An 18,466-nucleotide genomic window follows, 5' to 3' on the forward strand; every position below is an offset into this window, starting at 1 on the left:
AATACATAAAAATATAAAGAAATATATATTCTTTATATATAGTATATTTCTTTTATATATATTTATATATAAATATATAAAAATATATAAAGAAATATATATCATTTATATATAGTATATATATCCCATATATATTTCTTTATATATATAAACATGTATTATATATAAAAGAAATATAAAATAAAGAAACACTTATTCTTTACATATATTCTTTTATATATATTTTTATTTATACAGAGAATATATATTCTTTTATATATATTTTTTCTTTATATATAGAATATATATTCTTTTAAATATACTTCCTTTATATATATAAAATGTATATATATAAGGGAAATATATATATATCTCAAAAGAAATATACATATATATATATTTGGAGGCGCTGCCTAAGCCAGATCCGCCGTCCCTGCTGCTCTCGTGCCACCGGGGCGAGAAAACCAAGGATGAGGATGGAGCGCCTTCCCCCCACCCTCGGGGACCTCCTCGCCCGGAGCCTGCCAGCTTTGAGGGGAATTCCTGGGATTTTAGCTAAAGAGGCTCTAAAATGGCTGATTTTGGCGCAGAGCGCTGGGGATGCTCCTGCTATTTCCAGCTCCGGGGAGGGGGGCGCTTGGGGTGGCTCCCCAGGAGCTTTCGCTTTCGTGGCCACCACCCGCCTTCCCAGCGCATCCCGGGTTGGTCCCAAAATCCCTATTTTCCCGTCTGGGGATGGTAAAATCCCATTTTCCCCGATGGATGGGGGATGATTGACTTGGTCTCGCTCTGCTCCCGGGATGCAGCGCCAAGGCGGATGCTGTTCCCGCGCCCCCGCTCTCCTTGCGGCATCTATCGTTTTCCCCCGTTGAAAAAAAAAAAAAAAAAAAAAAAAAAAAGAAAACCCAATAAATAAACCATTTCTTGAAAGAAATGGCCCTTTGGGCAGGGGGAGAGGGGACCGAAGGGCGGCTCGGCTAAACCCAGGGACGTGGGGATGCCCGGCAAAACACAAAATACTCAGGAAAACTCAAATTTTCAGTATTTTTCTCCCTTTTTGGTGGCGTTTCGGGAAAGGACAAGCCTCAACCTGCGACACCCAGCCCATCTGAAAGGACGGATCCAGCCTTTATTAATCTAATTAGTACCCCGGGCCTCCTAATTTTGCCTTTCCAGAGGTTTTCCAGTACCCGGAGCTTCTCTGGGCGCCACCAAGGGTGAGAATGATGATGATACGGGAGGGATTAAAAGCTGAGTCATTTAGCTAGCGTTGCTAATTAGTCCTATCGTGGGCACCGCTTTTAAATCGTGCTAATTACACCTCCAGGGATTTCTTGTTCAAGATAAAACTCAATGTATAAAGCAAGGTGGTAGCGGCAAGTGATGGATGGTGACACTGGCAGTGACACCGGCAGGACAGCTCAGCCCATCGCTTCCCTCCTCCCCGGCCAAAAAATAATAATAATTAAAAAAAAAAAAAAAAAAGTTCTGTCTGGGGAAAAATATTTAAAAAAAAATAATAAAAATATATATATTTACAACAGACTCCAGTAACCGGCATATAAACAAATATAGCTTCAAGTAGTCCTTGATTATTATTATTATTATTTTTTAATACTGATGGTCTCCAAAAAAAAAGAGGAAAGGTGGTTAGGTCACGTTAAAAAATAAAAAAAAAAGGTGATTTTTGGCAGATTTTAACGCTTTTCCATGCGCTTGGCGTTGGCGTGGATGAGGTGGTTAAAGCGCAGAGGGCTTGGCTGGCTGGAGTGGAGCCGGCGCCGGCTTGGGATGCTCCTGCGGGATTTTTAGGCTTGGTTTTCTCCCACTGACGGGTGACGGCGATTCGGCACGAGGATTTGGCGGGGCGATGCTCTGAGACGTGGGATGCTCCGAGGGAAAGGGCGCAGGAGTCGGCCAGTGCCCCTCCGTCCCCGGTCTAACCCCCCTCCTCTGAAGGTCTCGACCCCTCCCAAACCATTAAGGCCACCGTTAAAACCATCCCCCACCGGCCTTTTTAATTAAGAATTCACCCTCCTGGTGTTAACGAGGAAGCTGTCGGGAGCACTGCCGGCGCTGCCGACGGGGAGGATGCTCTGGCGCGCGACGCGTCCCCAGGGTGGAGCATCTCAGACCATGAACTCGTTGCTCCCCAGGAGGACGAGGGGTTGGGCAGTGGCACAGTCGGCCTCGGGGTTTCTCTTGCGTCCCCCCCCCCGTCCCCCCATCCGGGGGCTCTTTGGTTTTCGGGGGGGAAGTTTTGACACTCTTCAGTTTCTGTTTACCTTTCTCCGGGTTGAACGTCCCGCGGGTGGTGAACTGAGGCCGGTCCTCGGGATAACGGAGAGGTCCCACGAAGGCCTCGGGGCTTGCCCGGCTTTCGGGGGGCTCGCCGGACCCCCCCGCTCGGTAGAAAGGCGATTTGGAGTACATCTGGAAGCGCTTCCGGGGCAGGTGGGGCAAGCAGGAGGTGGACGATTGGGAGGAGGAGGAGGAGACGGAGGCATCGGCTGGGTCCGCCGGGTCCGGCCGTGTCCTGGGGTGCCTTCGCAGCCGGCTTGGCCCCTCCGCCTTGGTGGGGCGCAGGGAAGTAAGTGCTACGCTTCTCTCTGGGGGGGGGGAAGGACCACGGGATGATTAACACCCCAAAACCACCCAGCATCCCGGTGCCGCTCCCCGGCGACACGTGCCGTGAAGCCAGGAGAACGTTCCCAGCATCTTGCTGGAGGTAGCGTCACCCAGGATGACGCGGCAGCGCTGGAGGAATGCTCGCCTCCCCCCCAAACCCTGGGTGCTACACCACCCACCTCCCAGGTCCGCGTATTTTAACCCTTAACCCCCTTCTTTACACCCATTTAAATTGCTGGCTTTAAATTTCCTGTGGGCAGGTAAAACCAAATAATCTCCCCGCCTCCAAGCTATAGAAAAACCTGATCAACCTCATCCAGTTGAAGATGGTCCTGCTCGTTGCAGGGGGTTGGACCAGATGATTTTTGAAGGTCCTTTCCACCCCAAACCATCCTGCGATAAACCCAAGAACACCTGGATTTACCCGAGCGATCGGAGATGGCTCCTTCGGAGTCAAAGTTCAAATTTTCGGAGCTGTCGGCGGTGCCGATGGAGGCTTCGGACTCGAGGGTTTCGTCGTCGGAGGCACGGGGCTCCAGTGTCAGCATCTCAAACGTCAGCTCCTCCCTGCCGAAACCAACCCAGTCCCATTGACCCAATGGGACCAAAAAGGTGGGGAGGAGAAGAAAGGGATACACGTACACCAAGAGATCATGGAGGGATGAAGTCCTCCAGGTCACCCTGTGACCAGCGTGTCAACCATATGACATCAAGCAACGTCCATAGGTAACCTTATAGTTAGGGGACGCGGCTTGAACCCTCGGCCAGACTCACTTTTCCTTCTGCAGGCTCTCGATCTGCTCGGTCAGCACCTTCTCCTCCTGCTGCATGGCCACTTGCTGCTGCTCTGTCACCTCCATCTCCATGGCTTCCTCGCTGCTCATGGTCTCCTCGGGGACGTCCGTCACAGAGGGCAAGCGCACGGCAACAGGAGACGTTGGGCTGGGGTAGGCACCGCGTCGCACACGTCCTTTGCCCTGAAGAGAGACAACGGTGTCACCACCACCAGCCAAGGTGATTTTGCAAACATCTCAGGTGCCAACCACACTGCTCTCCCAAGGAGCGAAGAAGACGGCCCCAGCCATCGGTCCTCAGTGTGCCACCGGCAGTCGCACCCAGGACCCTCCAAAATCTCATCCCAGGCTGGGAGAGGTACCAGAAGGACTCAACACGTTGGAAGGGGTGAGGATGGAGGTGGTGAGGATGGTGCTGATGGACCAGCTACCAGCTGATGGACCAGCTGATGGACCAAGTGCAACTTGGACTTCCAAGCAAGCCCAGCTGGTGGCAGGATGGGTTTCTGCAAAGGCCACAACCCATGGGATGGGAAGCTTGACCTGTCAGATGGTCGTGTTGCTTTGGGTGGGAGCTTCACCAGGGCTTTGATTTCAGGGCAGCCAGCTCCTGCTTTATCGTTAGATCGTGTCTCGCATCCTTTCCTCGCCCACCCTCGGTATTTCCTGAGCATTGCAAGAGTCTCCGCTGACTCCTTTGGCAAACGGTAACTCACATCTAATCACGTTGTCCGTGCTCTGATCTCGTGTACACAAGATCCAGAAACCAAGATCACCTCCAACGGTCCATTATAAGACAATAAATGTTCGTTTTTGTGCTCACGGTTAAACAGGGAGATTTAATGCAGCTCTGAAGAGCCATCTATTTTTTTTAATATTAAAACTGACAATGAAAAAGGACTCAAACAGGGGGTAGTATGTATGGAGGAATATTATATGTGCAGCTCTTTTAATCTTTTGAGGACCAGGTCTACAGATCTGCCTCGTGGAATAGAAGAAAAAGATGGACTTGGCGGGATGAGGGACACCACGGACATTAAAAAGCTTTTTTCTTAACCGTTATCATAACCAGACACACCTTATCTTCTAAATTCAAGATCCTGAACTGACCAGGACTTAGGAGATGTTGACAAGCCTGAGTTGTGCCCATCACTTGCTGCCCTCCTGACAACCATCACCCAGGATGAACCTGCCTCTCCTTGTGGTTGAAGAGCTTGTTGCAATGTAGCTTTTTGCCCTGTAAGACTATTTAAACCCTGCAGCTGGGGCATCCCCGGGTCTTCCTGATAACCCATGCACCCAGAGTGGGTTTGCAGGGTAAAGGAGCCTCCCTTTTTTCCTTTAAAAGTGAGATTTGCTTCATTTTACCCCTTTCATCTTTTAACATCACATCTCAGAGACCTTTCTTCAGCAGCAAAACCACTCCTGCACCCCAGCGTTCCTCTGATGACACCTTCTCATGTGGGCTCCTGAGCTGAAGCGCAGCTACCTGAATCCTATTAGTCAAAACCCCTGAGATCCCAAAGATCCCACTGGCTCGTGGACGTAGGCCCCTGCAAAATGGCATGCTTGCGAAACAGCATCAGGGGAGCAGAGCTCGAATTTTGCTCTTCTCCATCTCCTGACCCCTGTGGATGCTGAAGGATGGGGAGAAGCATCATGGGCTGAACCTGGTAGGAAGGGAAACAGCCCCACGAGCATCCCCAAACACCTGCAGACGCTTTTCTTGCCCGTCACGGTTTCACTGAGAACTTAAACTCAAGCTGGGATGGAATTGGGGAATACAGGGGTTGCTAGACCCCTCCCAATTCAAACCTGGGTGTCCTGACCTTCAGTTCAAGGTGGTGGTGGTGCTCCTCCTCCAAGAAGGTGGAGGAGACCTTTGGATGCCTCATGGCCTCCGAGGCATCCGAGCTGGGGGTTTTATCAACCATCTTGAGATACAGCAGCACTGCGAAAGCAACGTGATGCTGAAATTCACCCTGAGCGAGCAGAAATTGGTGTGGGAAGGGAAGGAATGAGTCAAGCAAAGCAAAGCAAAGCAGAGGGAAGCACAGCATGGAAAAAGAAAATAAAACAGAAAAAAAAGAAGTAGGAAAGGGAAAAAGGGCGGAAAGCGGTTTTTCGAGGAGCTGCGTGCAGGGATAGCCGAGTGCCGGCTGTCCCAAACTCCTGCCGCTCGGGGGACCTGCGGGAGAAACGGTGGCCCTGAGGAGTGACACCCGCTCGGGGACCGGACGGGCGACGTCACGGACAATGGCCAGTGGGACGAGGCTGGAATGAGCGGCGGTGACACACAACGGAGGGACGCGGCGGCTGGCGCAGAGCGCGCTGCAGTTAATACATACCGGGATTGAACTGCGGGTTATGCTCATAAATCTAACTGCAATTAGTACGGGTTTCTGGATTAGAGAGGAGATGAAAAGGAAAGCAGAAGGTTAGAGTGCACATGCCGTCGCCCCTCCAAAAAACCCGTTTTTGTTCATTTTTATGGGTTTTTTTTTTTGAACTGGGATGAACGGGGCAGCTCTCCAGCACCAGCCCCACAACCTGGGGCAGCCCCTGCTTGGATTTCATCCCCAAAAAAGCAGGAGCAACGTGTTCCTGAGGACTACAGCGGGCAGGTCCAAGCAGAGGGGCCACTTGGCTCCTTAGCCCAAGCCTGGGACGACCGCGCTGCGCCGTGTTCGTCCCTCTCCTGCAGCCCAACAAGCCAAGCACAGCGTGCATCTGCAGCCCGCCGGCCCCCCCGGAAGCATGGAAGCTCAATGAGATGGGTTTGAGGCTCCCAAAAAGGCAGTGTGGGAGGAGGAAGAGCCTTTGCAGAGCTCATTTTGGGTTCAAATAATGCGATTGAGCCCAAAAAAGGATGGTCCAGGTCTCGCATGGGGCGATGTCGAGCCGGTCAATGAAAGGCTTGACTCAACCCAGGACCAAACAAGTTCAGAAGAAAGTGGAAACATTGATCAGGACCATCTGAGCTGCAGTGACCACGTTTCCACGGACCGTTCCCACCTCCTTGTGCTTTGGCATGACTCCCTGCAAAGGTGAGGAGCCACCACGGGGCTGAAGGTCCCTGTCCCGGGGGAGACGGTGTGGGAGGTTGCGAGGGGTTTGGGAGGCTGGGATAAGCAGAAGATAAAGTAGGGTTGCTTCAGGGGCAAGGTAGAGGGCAGGAGGGGACAGAGATGTCTTTGGCATCTCACCATAGATCTGCGGATCAAGGAGAGGCGGCTCTTCGCTTTGTTCTCTGCAAACTCCAGGCTGTTGATGTCCTTGAGACGAGCCTTGTATTTGTTCATCTGCTCGATGACGATTAATTCTACGCAACTAAGGGGGGAAAAAAACCCAAAAGAAGACAAAATGGGAGGAGGAAACGTTTTGATCTAAGCTGTTTCTGTCTTGCCTGAAGATCTGCCCTGATGGAAAGGCACGGAGGGAGAAAGCTCCAGCTGGAAACCAAAGGGTTGTGGAAATTCCCCTAAAAAGAGTGATAACGGGCTATGGATGGATTGAGGAACTCGGACTAGAGAAATTAAAGACCTCCAAGGATCCCACCAGAGAAATTTCCACCCCTTAGAAGAGGGATCAAGGAAATATAAACCTGGGGAAGGCAGGTTGCTTCCAACTTTCTTGCACACAGTAATGCTGCAGCAAGCTTCTTTAGCTGAGCTGACTGTTTAATGCTGTCAGGAGTGTGTTTGGGGAAAAAAAAAAATCCTTTCCACATAATAAAATTAGAGGATGTGCTATACCTAAAGTCCAAGTGAGAAGCTACAAAGAAATCCTGTTGAAGGACAAGTGCTCCTACCAGCTGCATCTCCAAGCACGTTCTGGTCTTCAGCAATTTTAATATTTACTGGAGGTAAGACCCCTCTTTCAGAAGCCCAGCCCTTCACTGGATGGTTTCCAATTATTATCATCTCCATTATTTATTTTTAAATGTATTTAATATGAACCAGAGTGAATTTGGGCAAGCGCTTTACTTTTTCTCTGTAAAACCTTTGCAAATGTGTCAAATAACTTAAAGAAAACTAAGTATGCAATATTAATATTGCTGCAGACCAAACAAGCTCACCTCCTCAAATAAAAAAGACAAAATTAATTAAGAATAAAGATCTGCTTGCCTTAAATGGGATTAACTATAAAACCATGTCAGCAAAAGCTCCACCTTTTCCTGCTGAGATGTGTCGGGCAGGAGTGAAAGTTGATTTGCTCTTGTGGATCCTTCATCACTTAAAAATCCCCATTCAGCAACCTCTTGGGGACTGAGAGAATGTGAAACATCTTCATGAAGATGCATTCAATATATGTTTATAATTTCCATCCTAAAGCTCTCTATTCTTGAGCCATTTGACTGTACTAAGGGTTATCAAGATGCAAGTGGTGACATGGTAATGGTTACGGAGCTGGATCATCCAGCACCACGTTCTTACGTGGTTGTTTTACTGATGTCCTGAACACTCTGCAGTGGGTCCGTTGTATCGGGGCAGCGGAGGATACAGGGAGCAAAGACGATGGCCAAGGCATTAGCTGACATGCGATTGGTCTCTTCTTGGAGGGCAATCCTAAAAAAAATAGGGATTAAGAGAGAAGTCAGAGGTGAAGGCACCTCCACATGGCCATGGATGAATAGAAGAGACGACATTTCTACGGTGCAATCTCACTCTGCTAGCAAGCACGCTGTTCTGCCCTCGTCTTTGCTCTGCTCGATGGAGAAAGCCAAACCTGAAGGCATCTCAGGTGTTCCCAAGGCAGGCAAACTACGAGCATTTTCCACCCAAAAAACCTGTCCCTGCAGTGGTGAGAGGCACCATGGACCCGCAGGCACCACGAGTGACCAGAGCACTGCGGAGGTTGCTCATCAATACAAGCATCATTTGGAGAAAACAGCTCTGGGGCCACCTCCTAGGAGACATGATGGACCCGAAAGCTCTTCCCTTTCCCTTGCCCACCTGCCTTCAGTCTCAGCTATTTCGGTATGAAGGATGCCTGAGCATCCTCCCCTTGCCCGTTGCCTGAAGCTGAAGCCCTGGCCCAACGTACCTCACCAGGTGGAAGATAAGACGCTCCAAGGTGCTGAGGTGGGTGCGGGAGAGCTGGTCAATGACCGAATACACTCCCCGCACTGTCTCCTTCCTCTCCTGGAGGCCTGCGGAGAAAGCACCATCATTTAGAGGTGGCTTCTACTTCTTCCTCCTATATAAAATGATACCATCTTAACGCTTACTTACTTCTACTACTTAAAAGATGGATCTTCTGGCTAATGGTTTGGGCTGAAATCTGCTGAACCACGATGCAAACGCGTGCCACCAAAGGCAAGACCAAACTGCCTGTGGCTTTGTGTAAAAAAGCCCTTATAGCCAAAAAATCAGACTTTGAAACCAGGTAAATATCATTTGGCAAAACCAGCTGGTTTGGGCCCAAAGAGTAAATAAAAAGTTCGGCACTAAAAGCAGCCGCTGTTTCCCTCTGCCAAGGGAATGGGATAGTGAAGGAGGTTCCTTACCCATTGCCCGTAGAAACTCCTCGTAGAGCTCAAAGGTCATGAGAGGGTTGGGCAGATCTCGGAGCCACTGCTTGAACACACTGGCGATGACGTGGATGTTGTAGTCGTCTAAATTCACATTATCAATGTCTGGGTTTGGCAGCAGATTGAGGAAAAAGAAAAAATCCAAGAGGCAATAGTCAATATGAAGCTGTTAGTGAAGCCAGGGGGTTGGACTAGATGACCTTTAAAGGTCTCTTCCAACCCAAACCATTCTATGATAAGCTACTCCTCTACAATAGAAAGTGTTCATGTGCCACCCTGAACCCACATTGCGTTTAACGGCAAGAAATCCAGCACATGATTTCAGCTCCATGTGTTAAAATTAGAGAGAAATGCATTTTCCAGGGCATGTAATCTTAGGTGGGACCAGGATTTCTTTTCTTGCTGGCATCGATTGCTATGGTGTAAGTAAGGCAGAGTTTTCCCTCAACTAGAATGACTTTTTTCATGTATTGCAAACAAAAAGCATGAGTTGGTGACTTGAGGTTTGGTTGGAGATGTGAAAGCATCACTTGCACAGCCCGCAGTCGGGGAAGGCAGGACCACTCCCTTGTTTTGCCCTGATGAAGCATCCCACCTTCCTGACATCCAACCTTGCTGTTGCAGATTTTTCTCCCCGTGTGTTTTTTTTTTTTTTTTTTCCCATCCTTTTACCTGTATCGAGTCCTTGCCGCAGCTCCTTGATCTTGTTGGTGGACCCTGATTTTCTGTAAATGCCCTCTGTGTACAGCCCGTGCATTTCGATGTAGTTGATGAGCTTCTCCACCAGCACCGGCACTGCTCGCTCCTCGCTGGTCAACCGGGAGAGCTCCACGCCAAACTGCCGAGATGAGAGCTCAGGGTCATACTGAAGAGGAAAAGGAAAAAAAGGGTTTTAAAATCCTTTTAGGAAGCAATGCTGGTGCAGTGCTTGGATCTGACTGCTATTCAGGCTTCTTCAGCTGATCCAGGTGACGTGCAAGTCAGTCTAATGAAGGAGGACAGGACAGCCAGCAACGTACATCTTGTAATGCTAAATCGGTCTCTGGAGATGCACCTGAAGTCATAAAAGTTTGGATTTTCTTTCTTTAACAACCCTGCTGTGGTTAGATTCTCAGCCTGGCAGAGCCAACACAGCTGGGCATGGTGGTCCGCCACATCCTGCCCCTCTGGCACCATCTCCCTGGATGATTTCACTCCCCAAAGAGGATGCACGAAGCTGAACAGGTAAATCCAAGTCTCAGGTACTTAGATCAACTCGTAGCACTTGCAATTACAAAATGTCTGTGAACAAACATGATGCCAAAATAAGCGCATGAAAAAACCCCATCTACATCTGCCAGGAAAGACCCTTTTGGCAGCTGCAAAAGCTCACTGGAGATCTGATATCTGGCAAATTCAATTGTGAACAAAGTCCTCCTGCATGGGAGATTCTGGATGGAAAAGTCAAAAGACCTAATAAAATTCTGACACAAATGCCCAGCCCCAGCAAAGGGAATGTGAGATTGTACACGCTGCAACCCAGCCATCAGCAAGACGGTGGTGACCATGACCCAGGTCCCAGCTTCCCTTATAACCACTCCTGCATCTTTGTTTTTCCCATTCAGTGTCATCCTTTCATTGATCTTGTCAACCTTATGAGATGATGTGGGGAAGATTCCCATGCTGTTCCATGCTCCAGCGAAAAAAAACACCCCAGGAACATCTGGTCTCAGCTACCAGTTGAAATTCATCACCTGCTGTTCAACCAGCCTGCTTGGCTGCTAAAACCATCAGCAAATGCAATGCCACAAACCCCATGTGCTACATTACTCAAATCAAGTAGCTCTGAGATGAGGACCAAGCATGGATGAAAGCAATTCTATGGCCATCAAGACAGAAGAGCTTGGCGTTTGCTCAAGTTCACCATAGATCTGGAGAAACAGATCCAGACTGGGACAAGGCTAACCGTTACAAAATCAGCCATTGCCAGAAAATAAAGACTTCTTTCTCAAAGCATAATACATGGTTTGTGGCTCCCTGTCACTGAAAACAACCCTAAAAATGTTAATCCACCAAGCACAGACAAGCCAGAGCCTTCCTAGAGAAGGACCTCCAACTGCCCAAGTGGAAAGCTACCGTGGAGACATGGTGAACTCGCTTGCTTGAGTACAGCACAAAAACGTCCTTGTGCAGAGAAACCCCAAGAAACGAGAAGGCTCCAAGCATCTCTCAACTTCTCTGAAAAAAATAATCAGAGATGTCATTAAACTTCCCAGATTTTAGAGCAGAAACTCATATGAGGCATTCCCAGCTTTTGCAGAAATGCTGCCAGAAAGGGAAAGAGTGCAGCAAAAATACTATATATATTCAAAATACAAATATATTCAAATATATATATCTTCAATGTATATATTCAGATTATTTCTTGGGAAAAATGTAATCATGCAGCTTTACAGAGGCTGTTCTTCCTCAAGAAGCCTCCCAGGGAGCTGCTAAAGCTTTGCACACATTACTATCCTGGCTGTATTATCCTTCTTTTGGGCACAAAATAAACGATTTAAAAGAAAACCCACAAAATCTTGATGATTCATTGTTAGCTGGGGTGACCTGCTGCATTAATTCACTGTCCTTCATACCCTTAAACCCGGCAAACAACATTTAATTCCCCTTTAAGGAGGACGGTGAGTGCTTGAGCATCCTCCACCCACCCTTCCTCGCTCAGCTGTAGTGCTGCTGCTGTTTGGGGGCCGCACCATAAGCCTGAGCAGGGACCAGCGGGGTTAAGAATAACCCATATTTCCAAGAATAACCCCACATTTCCAAGTCCTTAAAAGCTATAAAACGAGGCAGCTTTCTATTATTCAGTGTGGTTACAAGGCTGGGAACATCACTACCATATCTGCTGCATGACTGGGCAGATATATAGTGATGCATTGCTGCATTACTCCCAAAATACATGCAAACACCAAAGCACTGGTTGGAGAGACCTCCAGGGACCTCTGGTCCAAGCTCCTGCTTGAAGGATGGTTATTGCCAGCATTATACCAAGTTCTGTGCCTAATGTTTTTTTATACAAGCTTGGGATCACTGTCTGAAAAGTATTTAATGAAAGAAAAGGAATGAGAGACGTTTACCTTTTTGGAGCACTTGGTTGTGGTTTTAAGACAGCACTTCTTGTGACAAGCATATTTACATACTGCAATGAAGAAAAAGAGTATTTAATAATCCAAAAAGTCAGATCGCTGGAGAAATATGAATTAATATGAAATAAGTAGCTCCTCTCAGGACTAAGCAGCTCAGAAGCACATTGAATTTGCAGTTTCCAGGGGCCAAGTCTGTATTAGAGCCACTCAAACAAAAAAAAAATCAAGCCTTTAATTTTAAAGGTCCCATATTTAAGTCCCTGAAACATTAAAAAAAACCTCATAGATCAACTGGGAAAATAATCCATGAGTCACTCTGCGCTATCAGACATGGATACACTCTCAAAGAGGTTGGAAATAGCACCTAATTTGTATTCTTCCTGCACTGGACATCAGCCTGAAATACCCCAGGGTTGATACTTTCAACTTAATCACAGAAATGTTGGAAAAACCAAAGCGATGGATCAACCTTTCCCATCGGTCCTCTTCCATTTTCCCGATCTCCCCAAAAATTGACGTGCCTGGAGGTCAAATATGCTAAGCCAAATGAATTTGCTATGGTCACGAGACCCACAGGCATGCTCCAGGCTGAAGCCGTAGGGCATGTTTGCCATATCCGACTCCACTGTCCTTCTTACCATGACATTTAAATACAGTTTGACCATATGGGATTAGCATATGACCTTACGAGATAAGATGTGTAATGCAAAGGTCCCACGCACAAAACTAACTGTACCACGAGGACTGGAAGGACAGCAAGGACTGCTGGGATGGACTTAACTAGTTGACTTCAGAAACCCTTAAGATCTGCCTAGAAAGCTCTTTTAATGTTAAAAAAACCAAATTATTTGAGAGTAGGTGTCGTGGTTTAACCCCAGCCAGCAACTAAGCACCACGCAGCCGCTCACTCACTCCCCCCCCACCCAGTGGGATGGGGGAGAAAATCAGGAAAAAGAAGCAAAACCCATGGGTTGAGATAAGAACAGTTTAATAGAACAGAAAAGAAGAAACTACTAATGATAATGATAACACTAATAAAATGACAACAACAATAATGAAAGGATTGGAATGTACAAATGATGCGCAGTGCAATTGCTCACCACCCGCCGACCGGCACCCAGCTAGTCCCCCAGCGGCGATTCCCCGCCCCCACTCCCCAGTTCCTATACTGGATGGGACGTCCCACGGTATGGAATACCCCGTTGGCCAGTTTGGGTCAGGTGCCCTGGCTGTGTCCTGTGCCAACTTCTTGTGCCCCTCCAGCTTTCTCGCTGGCTGGGCATGAGAAGCTGAAAAATCCTTGACATTAGTCTAAACACTACTTAGCAACAACTGAAAACATCAGTGTTATCAACATTCTTCACATACTGAACTAAAAACATAGCACCGTACCAGCTACTAGGAAGACAGTTAACTCTATCCCAGCTGAAACTAGGACAGTAGGGTTGCAGGAAACAGCAGCAAACACCTTTCAAAATCCCCAAACTCATCACTGTCATACATACACATGAGAAAAAAGACCAAAGAGCGTGTGCTTACATTTACAAACAGAAGCCCTGTCCATTATCCAGATCAAGGAAGAACAATATTCACAGTAGGTAGGGATGCTGTACTGGGTTGCCTTAAAGATGTGACCGTTGTGCTCTTCCACCTGCGACGATAAAGGTTGGGTGGTGAGAAAAAGGAGATGGGTGCTTAGCCTGCTGCAAAATGAGGACATGAACATGGTCAGCTCTCCAACTTTTAGTTGTTACTTGCTGTTTTTGTTTCCTTTTCAGCCCAATAACCCCATAGGCAACCCAAACAGACATCTAGCCTGTACAGGAACCAATCAATCATGCAAGCACGTTAGAAAGTGCGTTTGACTGAGGTTGGCTGGTCAGCTTCTCCATGTTAAGAAGGTCTTCTACGCATCCATGGCCCCTTTTTGCTCTGCACCTGCATCCTTCCTAGTACTATCATACCCTTTAGGAAAAAAGGAGATGTAATCTCCTACATCTCTGACATTAGAGATGTAAAACACACACTATAAGTTTATGCAGAAACCCAGAACAACACTTTCTGTTTTGCTCTCAGTTCTTCTATAATAACTCTTGACATTACATTTACTGCCTTGACTCATGTGGGACATGTTTTCAGAGAACAACCTACAGCGATCCTTGATCAAGCAAACCAAATCCACCTTGTCCATCTTTCTAGCACGTCCTTTCACGGCTGCACATTCATTACAGTGTGATATTCAGATCTTAGCATAGGACCTGTCATGAGCAGGTCTCTTATCGCTCATCAGTCTGGCCACAAGTACATTAATTTTTTAATGCGCAGGCACAGAGTGCTCAACTCACCACATCCGCTTCCTTTTTTCTTCTCTTTTTTCGTTCTGTTTTTGGCACCTGGTATTAAAAAGATATTTAACCATATTTATGGGCAATTACTCCAGCTAAAGTGTGCAGAGGGCTTGAATCTAATGTTGCCCACTGCTTTCCAGCCCCCGCCTCCAGTGGACCTGCAGCCCCAGGATAGTCACTCTAGAAAACTCTCCTACAGATCACTTTGTTTTCAGAAATCCCCTGGACAACTGTCCCCATCTTCATCTCGGAGTTGAGTCTAGCTGCTGCTCTAGCTCCAAGTCCAGCAGCAGTGACCTAAAGCTCTCCCATCTCATGCAAGACACCCAAGGAGAACGTGGCACAGCACTGCAGCCGGAGCTTATGCTCAGCCTGCTCCAAAGAAAACCTGCCTGGACAGGAGCTTGGGGAGGACTTGGAGCAGAAGAGCCAGAAGATGGGATATTTGTAGAATAAACACCATCTCCCAAGTCCAGCCTGAGATGCCATGGTTGTCCTCACAGACAACACAGAGTAGAGAGTGAGAAGATCGGGTTTGTGAAGGGCACACTGCAAGCTCTGACTGCTCTAAAAACTGTACCTAGATCCTGAGGACAGCCACTGCCCATGTCCCCTTCTTCTGCAACCCAACCAATGGTGAAGTGTGTGGTCACTTGGGAAGAGGTCAAGAGACTAGGAAAGCTTGTATCTTTTTCTCTTTCCTTCAAAGATTAAAAAAACCACCCCAAACCAAAAAAGAAGCACCAGGAGCTGCCTTTCCAACCATCCACAGATGGTTGCAGCTTTGCCCTGGAGACAACATCTATATGTTGGCATTGGCCAAGGCCCAGCTCAGCCCAGATGTGAACTGGGGTTTGCTGAGCCCAGTGAAACACAACCAATGAATCACGCCTTGTGTGCCAGCTTATGTTGTCCACCTCAGCTTAAAGCAGAAGAGAAGGTGACGGAGGTTCCCATGTGTCTACAGAGAGCACAACCCCATGGAAAAACAGTTCCCATGTGTCTACAAGAGAGCACAACCCCACGGAAAGAGTTCCCAAACCTTCAAGGGGCTTAAGAAAAGCGCCAACTACCTTCACGGCGGTGTAGTCCAGGGGTTTGTACTCTATCATATATTCATCCAGGAAGACTTTGAAGGTATTGACCCAGACTTTAACTGGAGACTCACTCCAGTCCCTCTGCTCAAGCCTCATGGTCTTCTCCAGAATCTGCTCGAATAAGGCGTAGAGGTCCTTATAGCGGATGCTTTTCCCATCATCCATCTTTTAAGGAAACAGAAGCAAAAAGAAAAGCGATTTTTATACACCCCAGACTGCCTATTCTGCTCCAGACAATTATTTCAGCCTGACTGGCTTCCAACCGCTCAGGGGAAGTCCAAGTATGATTAAAAGAAGGAAAAAAGGATCATCTAATAGAGTTGTTTCACGACCTTTGGCAGGGTGGCTTCTCAGTGCGCAAAGCAGGAGGATGTTAAGTGCCAGCTCAAGCCTTAGAGGGAACTTTTCGTACAGTCTGAGCAATAAAATAGCTTTTTTTGATCACTGTTATCATAAGCCATAGCAATCATTGCTCAGACTGAGAAGTAGCAGAAGAGCAGAGCTCCACATTGCTCAGATGCCTTCACCACTCGCAAATATAACACAAAGGTTTCCAGGCACTTCGGGTGGCAAATAGGAGTTTATTGACTTACTGTCATCTCCCATTTGACTGGGAGCAAGCTGTAACAAGGAGACCAGATATCTCCACTCAATGTATATTGAGAGCTGGCTAATGAGGAAGAGTTCAAATTTACAGCTCACAAGACTAAATACAATGGAAGAGCATCCATCCTTTGGGACGAGCAGGCTAGGAATGGAAAGCTTGGCAGCATCTCCACCACCAGAAAGACCCGGAGTATCTTGTTTCTCCTGGAGGTGGAAGGTCTTACCCATCATCCGGTCACTTACTGCCAACGCCGAGGAGTAAAAGCTGAAGATGTTTTGTCGGAATTCCTTCAGCGCTTTCTTGAACACGACATCCACCAGGGTGTCCTTCTTGCTGTCCTCGTTATCCAGTTCATTCATCTGGTAAACCAAAGCAGTTTATGCACCCATACCACTTTTGCTGCAGCAGAACACCATGTGAGATGAAGCAGCACTAACAAGCAGCTGCTCCACCATGGGCAGACTATGTTAATAATGATTACAAGGTAGTTTCTCCTGCATGCAAACTAGAAACATGAGCATTTCCATGCAGCCTTCAACTCCTGCCCTCCTAGGTCACCCATTTCTGATGCCGCCAGGGGCAGCTCAAAGCAATGGAAGAACTGAAGCTGCTGTGTTCATGCAGAATGACCACACGGTGCATGCACAGCTTGCCCATCTTTTCTCCCAAGCCTGCCCTAGGGCATGCTGTGCACCCTTAGATGAATTATTAGTATTGCTACTGCTGCCCCCGGGATAATTTTGGCTTTGTTGCCTCTGTCTGCTCTTCGAACTCTCTGAATAATTTAGCTGGAGCAATGAGGACAGGAGTTACCTTTTTCAGGAGAAACTCATCCATGCTCTTCAAGTCGCTAGCACTGGTTATGATCTGCAGCAAGTCGTTCTGCCACTGCACGGGCTCCAGAGCCACGTTGCTGATCTTGACACTGCGCTTGCGTTTCACTTTGGGAGAGGGCTCCTTGTTCTCCTTAAACTCCCGCCGGTAGATACCAGACAGCTCGGGACTCCGTGGGGGGGTCAGGTGGTGGGGACCCAACTCTGTGGGTGATAATTAAAATGGGGGAAAGAGACTGAAGAGCAGATGAAAAATAATTCTGCCACTAAAACAGGGAGATGGGCATCAGAATAAACTTGTGGAGGAGAAAAGCAATATGTGGTACTCATAGGAAGATTAAATGTCATTTCTCCTTTGGTCTTTTCCTCCTTCAAGAGGGGAAACACCTGTCCATGTCCAGATGGCTGCCAGGAGGATTAGCGACACGGAATTCCTTGAGACCCATTCTGCATCCCACCCTCTAACCTACTTGCCACCGTTTTGGGTTGATGCTGTCCATGAATTCAAGAGATGTGAATGAGCATGGACATTCGATTTGTGCAGCTTCCCAACCTGTTTTCCCACAGCAGCCTCAGCTAGACCACATGATACTCCCATTTACAGATACTCTAACCCTATAGATAAGCCAACCTTCCTTGGTTCTATATCTTTACCCAAGCCCCTATATATTGGGCTACGCTTGGTTGTAGCACAAAGCCAGATTTACACTAGCTTTTCCTTCTGCCATGAGAGCGAACACAATTTCTCTGCTCCTTACAACACCGGCACCATGCCACCTCACCACTTACCTTCGCCAAGCTGCAAGCCAGATATCACCTCCCTGCCAGGGGCTTCTTGCTCTGCGTACAGCTCCAGCAGCTCAGACTGGGTAGCAAGCTTCTCCCGTTGGGTCTTCTTCTCACCCTGCTTCCCCTTTGCCCAGAACCTCATCTTGGCTCGCTGAGGCCTGGAAATAAGTCATGGAAAGAGGAACCGCCTTAACTACAAAAATGGCCTTCTACCCAAAACTACCGCGAATCTCCTGGACCTTCATGGTGTTTGAGGAGGAGTTAAATCCACACTACTTCTACCAGGGAAATCAGGGTACTCGTTCTCAGGAAGGGCAAGAAACTCAAGTTTCATGCAAGCAATTGGGTGGTTTGGGATGGGATGTCTAGCCCACATCATCAAAACTTTATCGTGATGTGAGCAGGATGCCTTTTCTAATTGGGTGTGTCCACAGTCATGTAGCAAAGGTGGGGCAAGTAACTTGTGTGCCAGCTTTGGCTGGTGGAGCTCCAAAGGAGCTGGGGTGGTTCAGCAAGGTGATGGAGAGCAAGAAGGACACAGGATGGACTTGTCTCCCATCTCCAGCCATGTTTCCTACCTCCCGTCTGGAGCTAGGCTCTTCTGCGCAGCTGCCAGCTTCCCGATTTCCCCCTGAGACATGGTTTTGTGCAGTTTCGTTTGGCCTTCCCCAGAGGCGAATCGCTGTACTGTCTGTAATGATTCCAAGCACGAAGCATTTAAAAATGAGACAGTTCT

General features: G+C 47.9%; 1 protein-coding gene across 1 annotated transcript in view; it reads right to left on the reverse strand.

Moving 5' to 3' along the window:
• Window positions 1–332: 332 nt before the first annotated feature.
• MYO9A (myosin IXA) overlaps window positions 333–18,466 on the reverse strand; it is a 190,659-nt gene continuing 172,525 nt past the window's right edge. The window contains 17 exon segments of the mRNA XM_030013971.2: window positions 333–2,195; window positions 2,197–2,588; window positions 3,032–3,174; window positions 3,382–3,584; window positions 6,608–6,731; window positions 7,838–7,969; window positions 8,448–8,553; window positions 8,911–9,039; window positions 9,607–9,799; window positions 12,048–12,109; window positions 13,596–13,707; window positions 14,402–14,449; window positions 15,478–15,666; window positions 16,351–16,467; window positions 16,922–17,145; window positions 17,731–17,888; window positions 18,309–18,421. Coding sequence (XP_029869831.1) covers window positions 2,109–2,195; window positions 2,197–2,588; window positions 3,032–3,174; window positions 3,382–3,584; window positions 6,608–6,731; window positions 7,838–7,969; window positions 8,448–8,553; window positions 8,911–9,039; window positions 9,607–9,799; window positions 12,048–12,109; window positions 13,596–13,707; window positions 14,402–14,449; window positions 15,478–15,666; window positions 16,351–16,467; window positions 16,922–17,145; window positions 17,731–17,888; window positions 18,309–18,421 — 2,532 coding nt within the window. The 3' untranslated portion in view covers window positions 333–2,108.

This window comes from Aquila chrysaetos, chromosome 5 (assembly GCF_900496995.4).
Source record: "Aquila chrysaetos chrysaetos chromosome 5, bAquChr1.4, whole genome shotgun sequence".
Lineage (NCBI taxonomy): Eukaryota > Metazoa > Chordata > Aves > Accipitriformes > Accipitridae > Aquila > Aquila chrysaetos.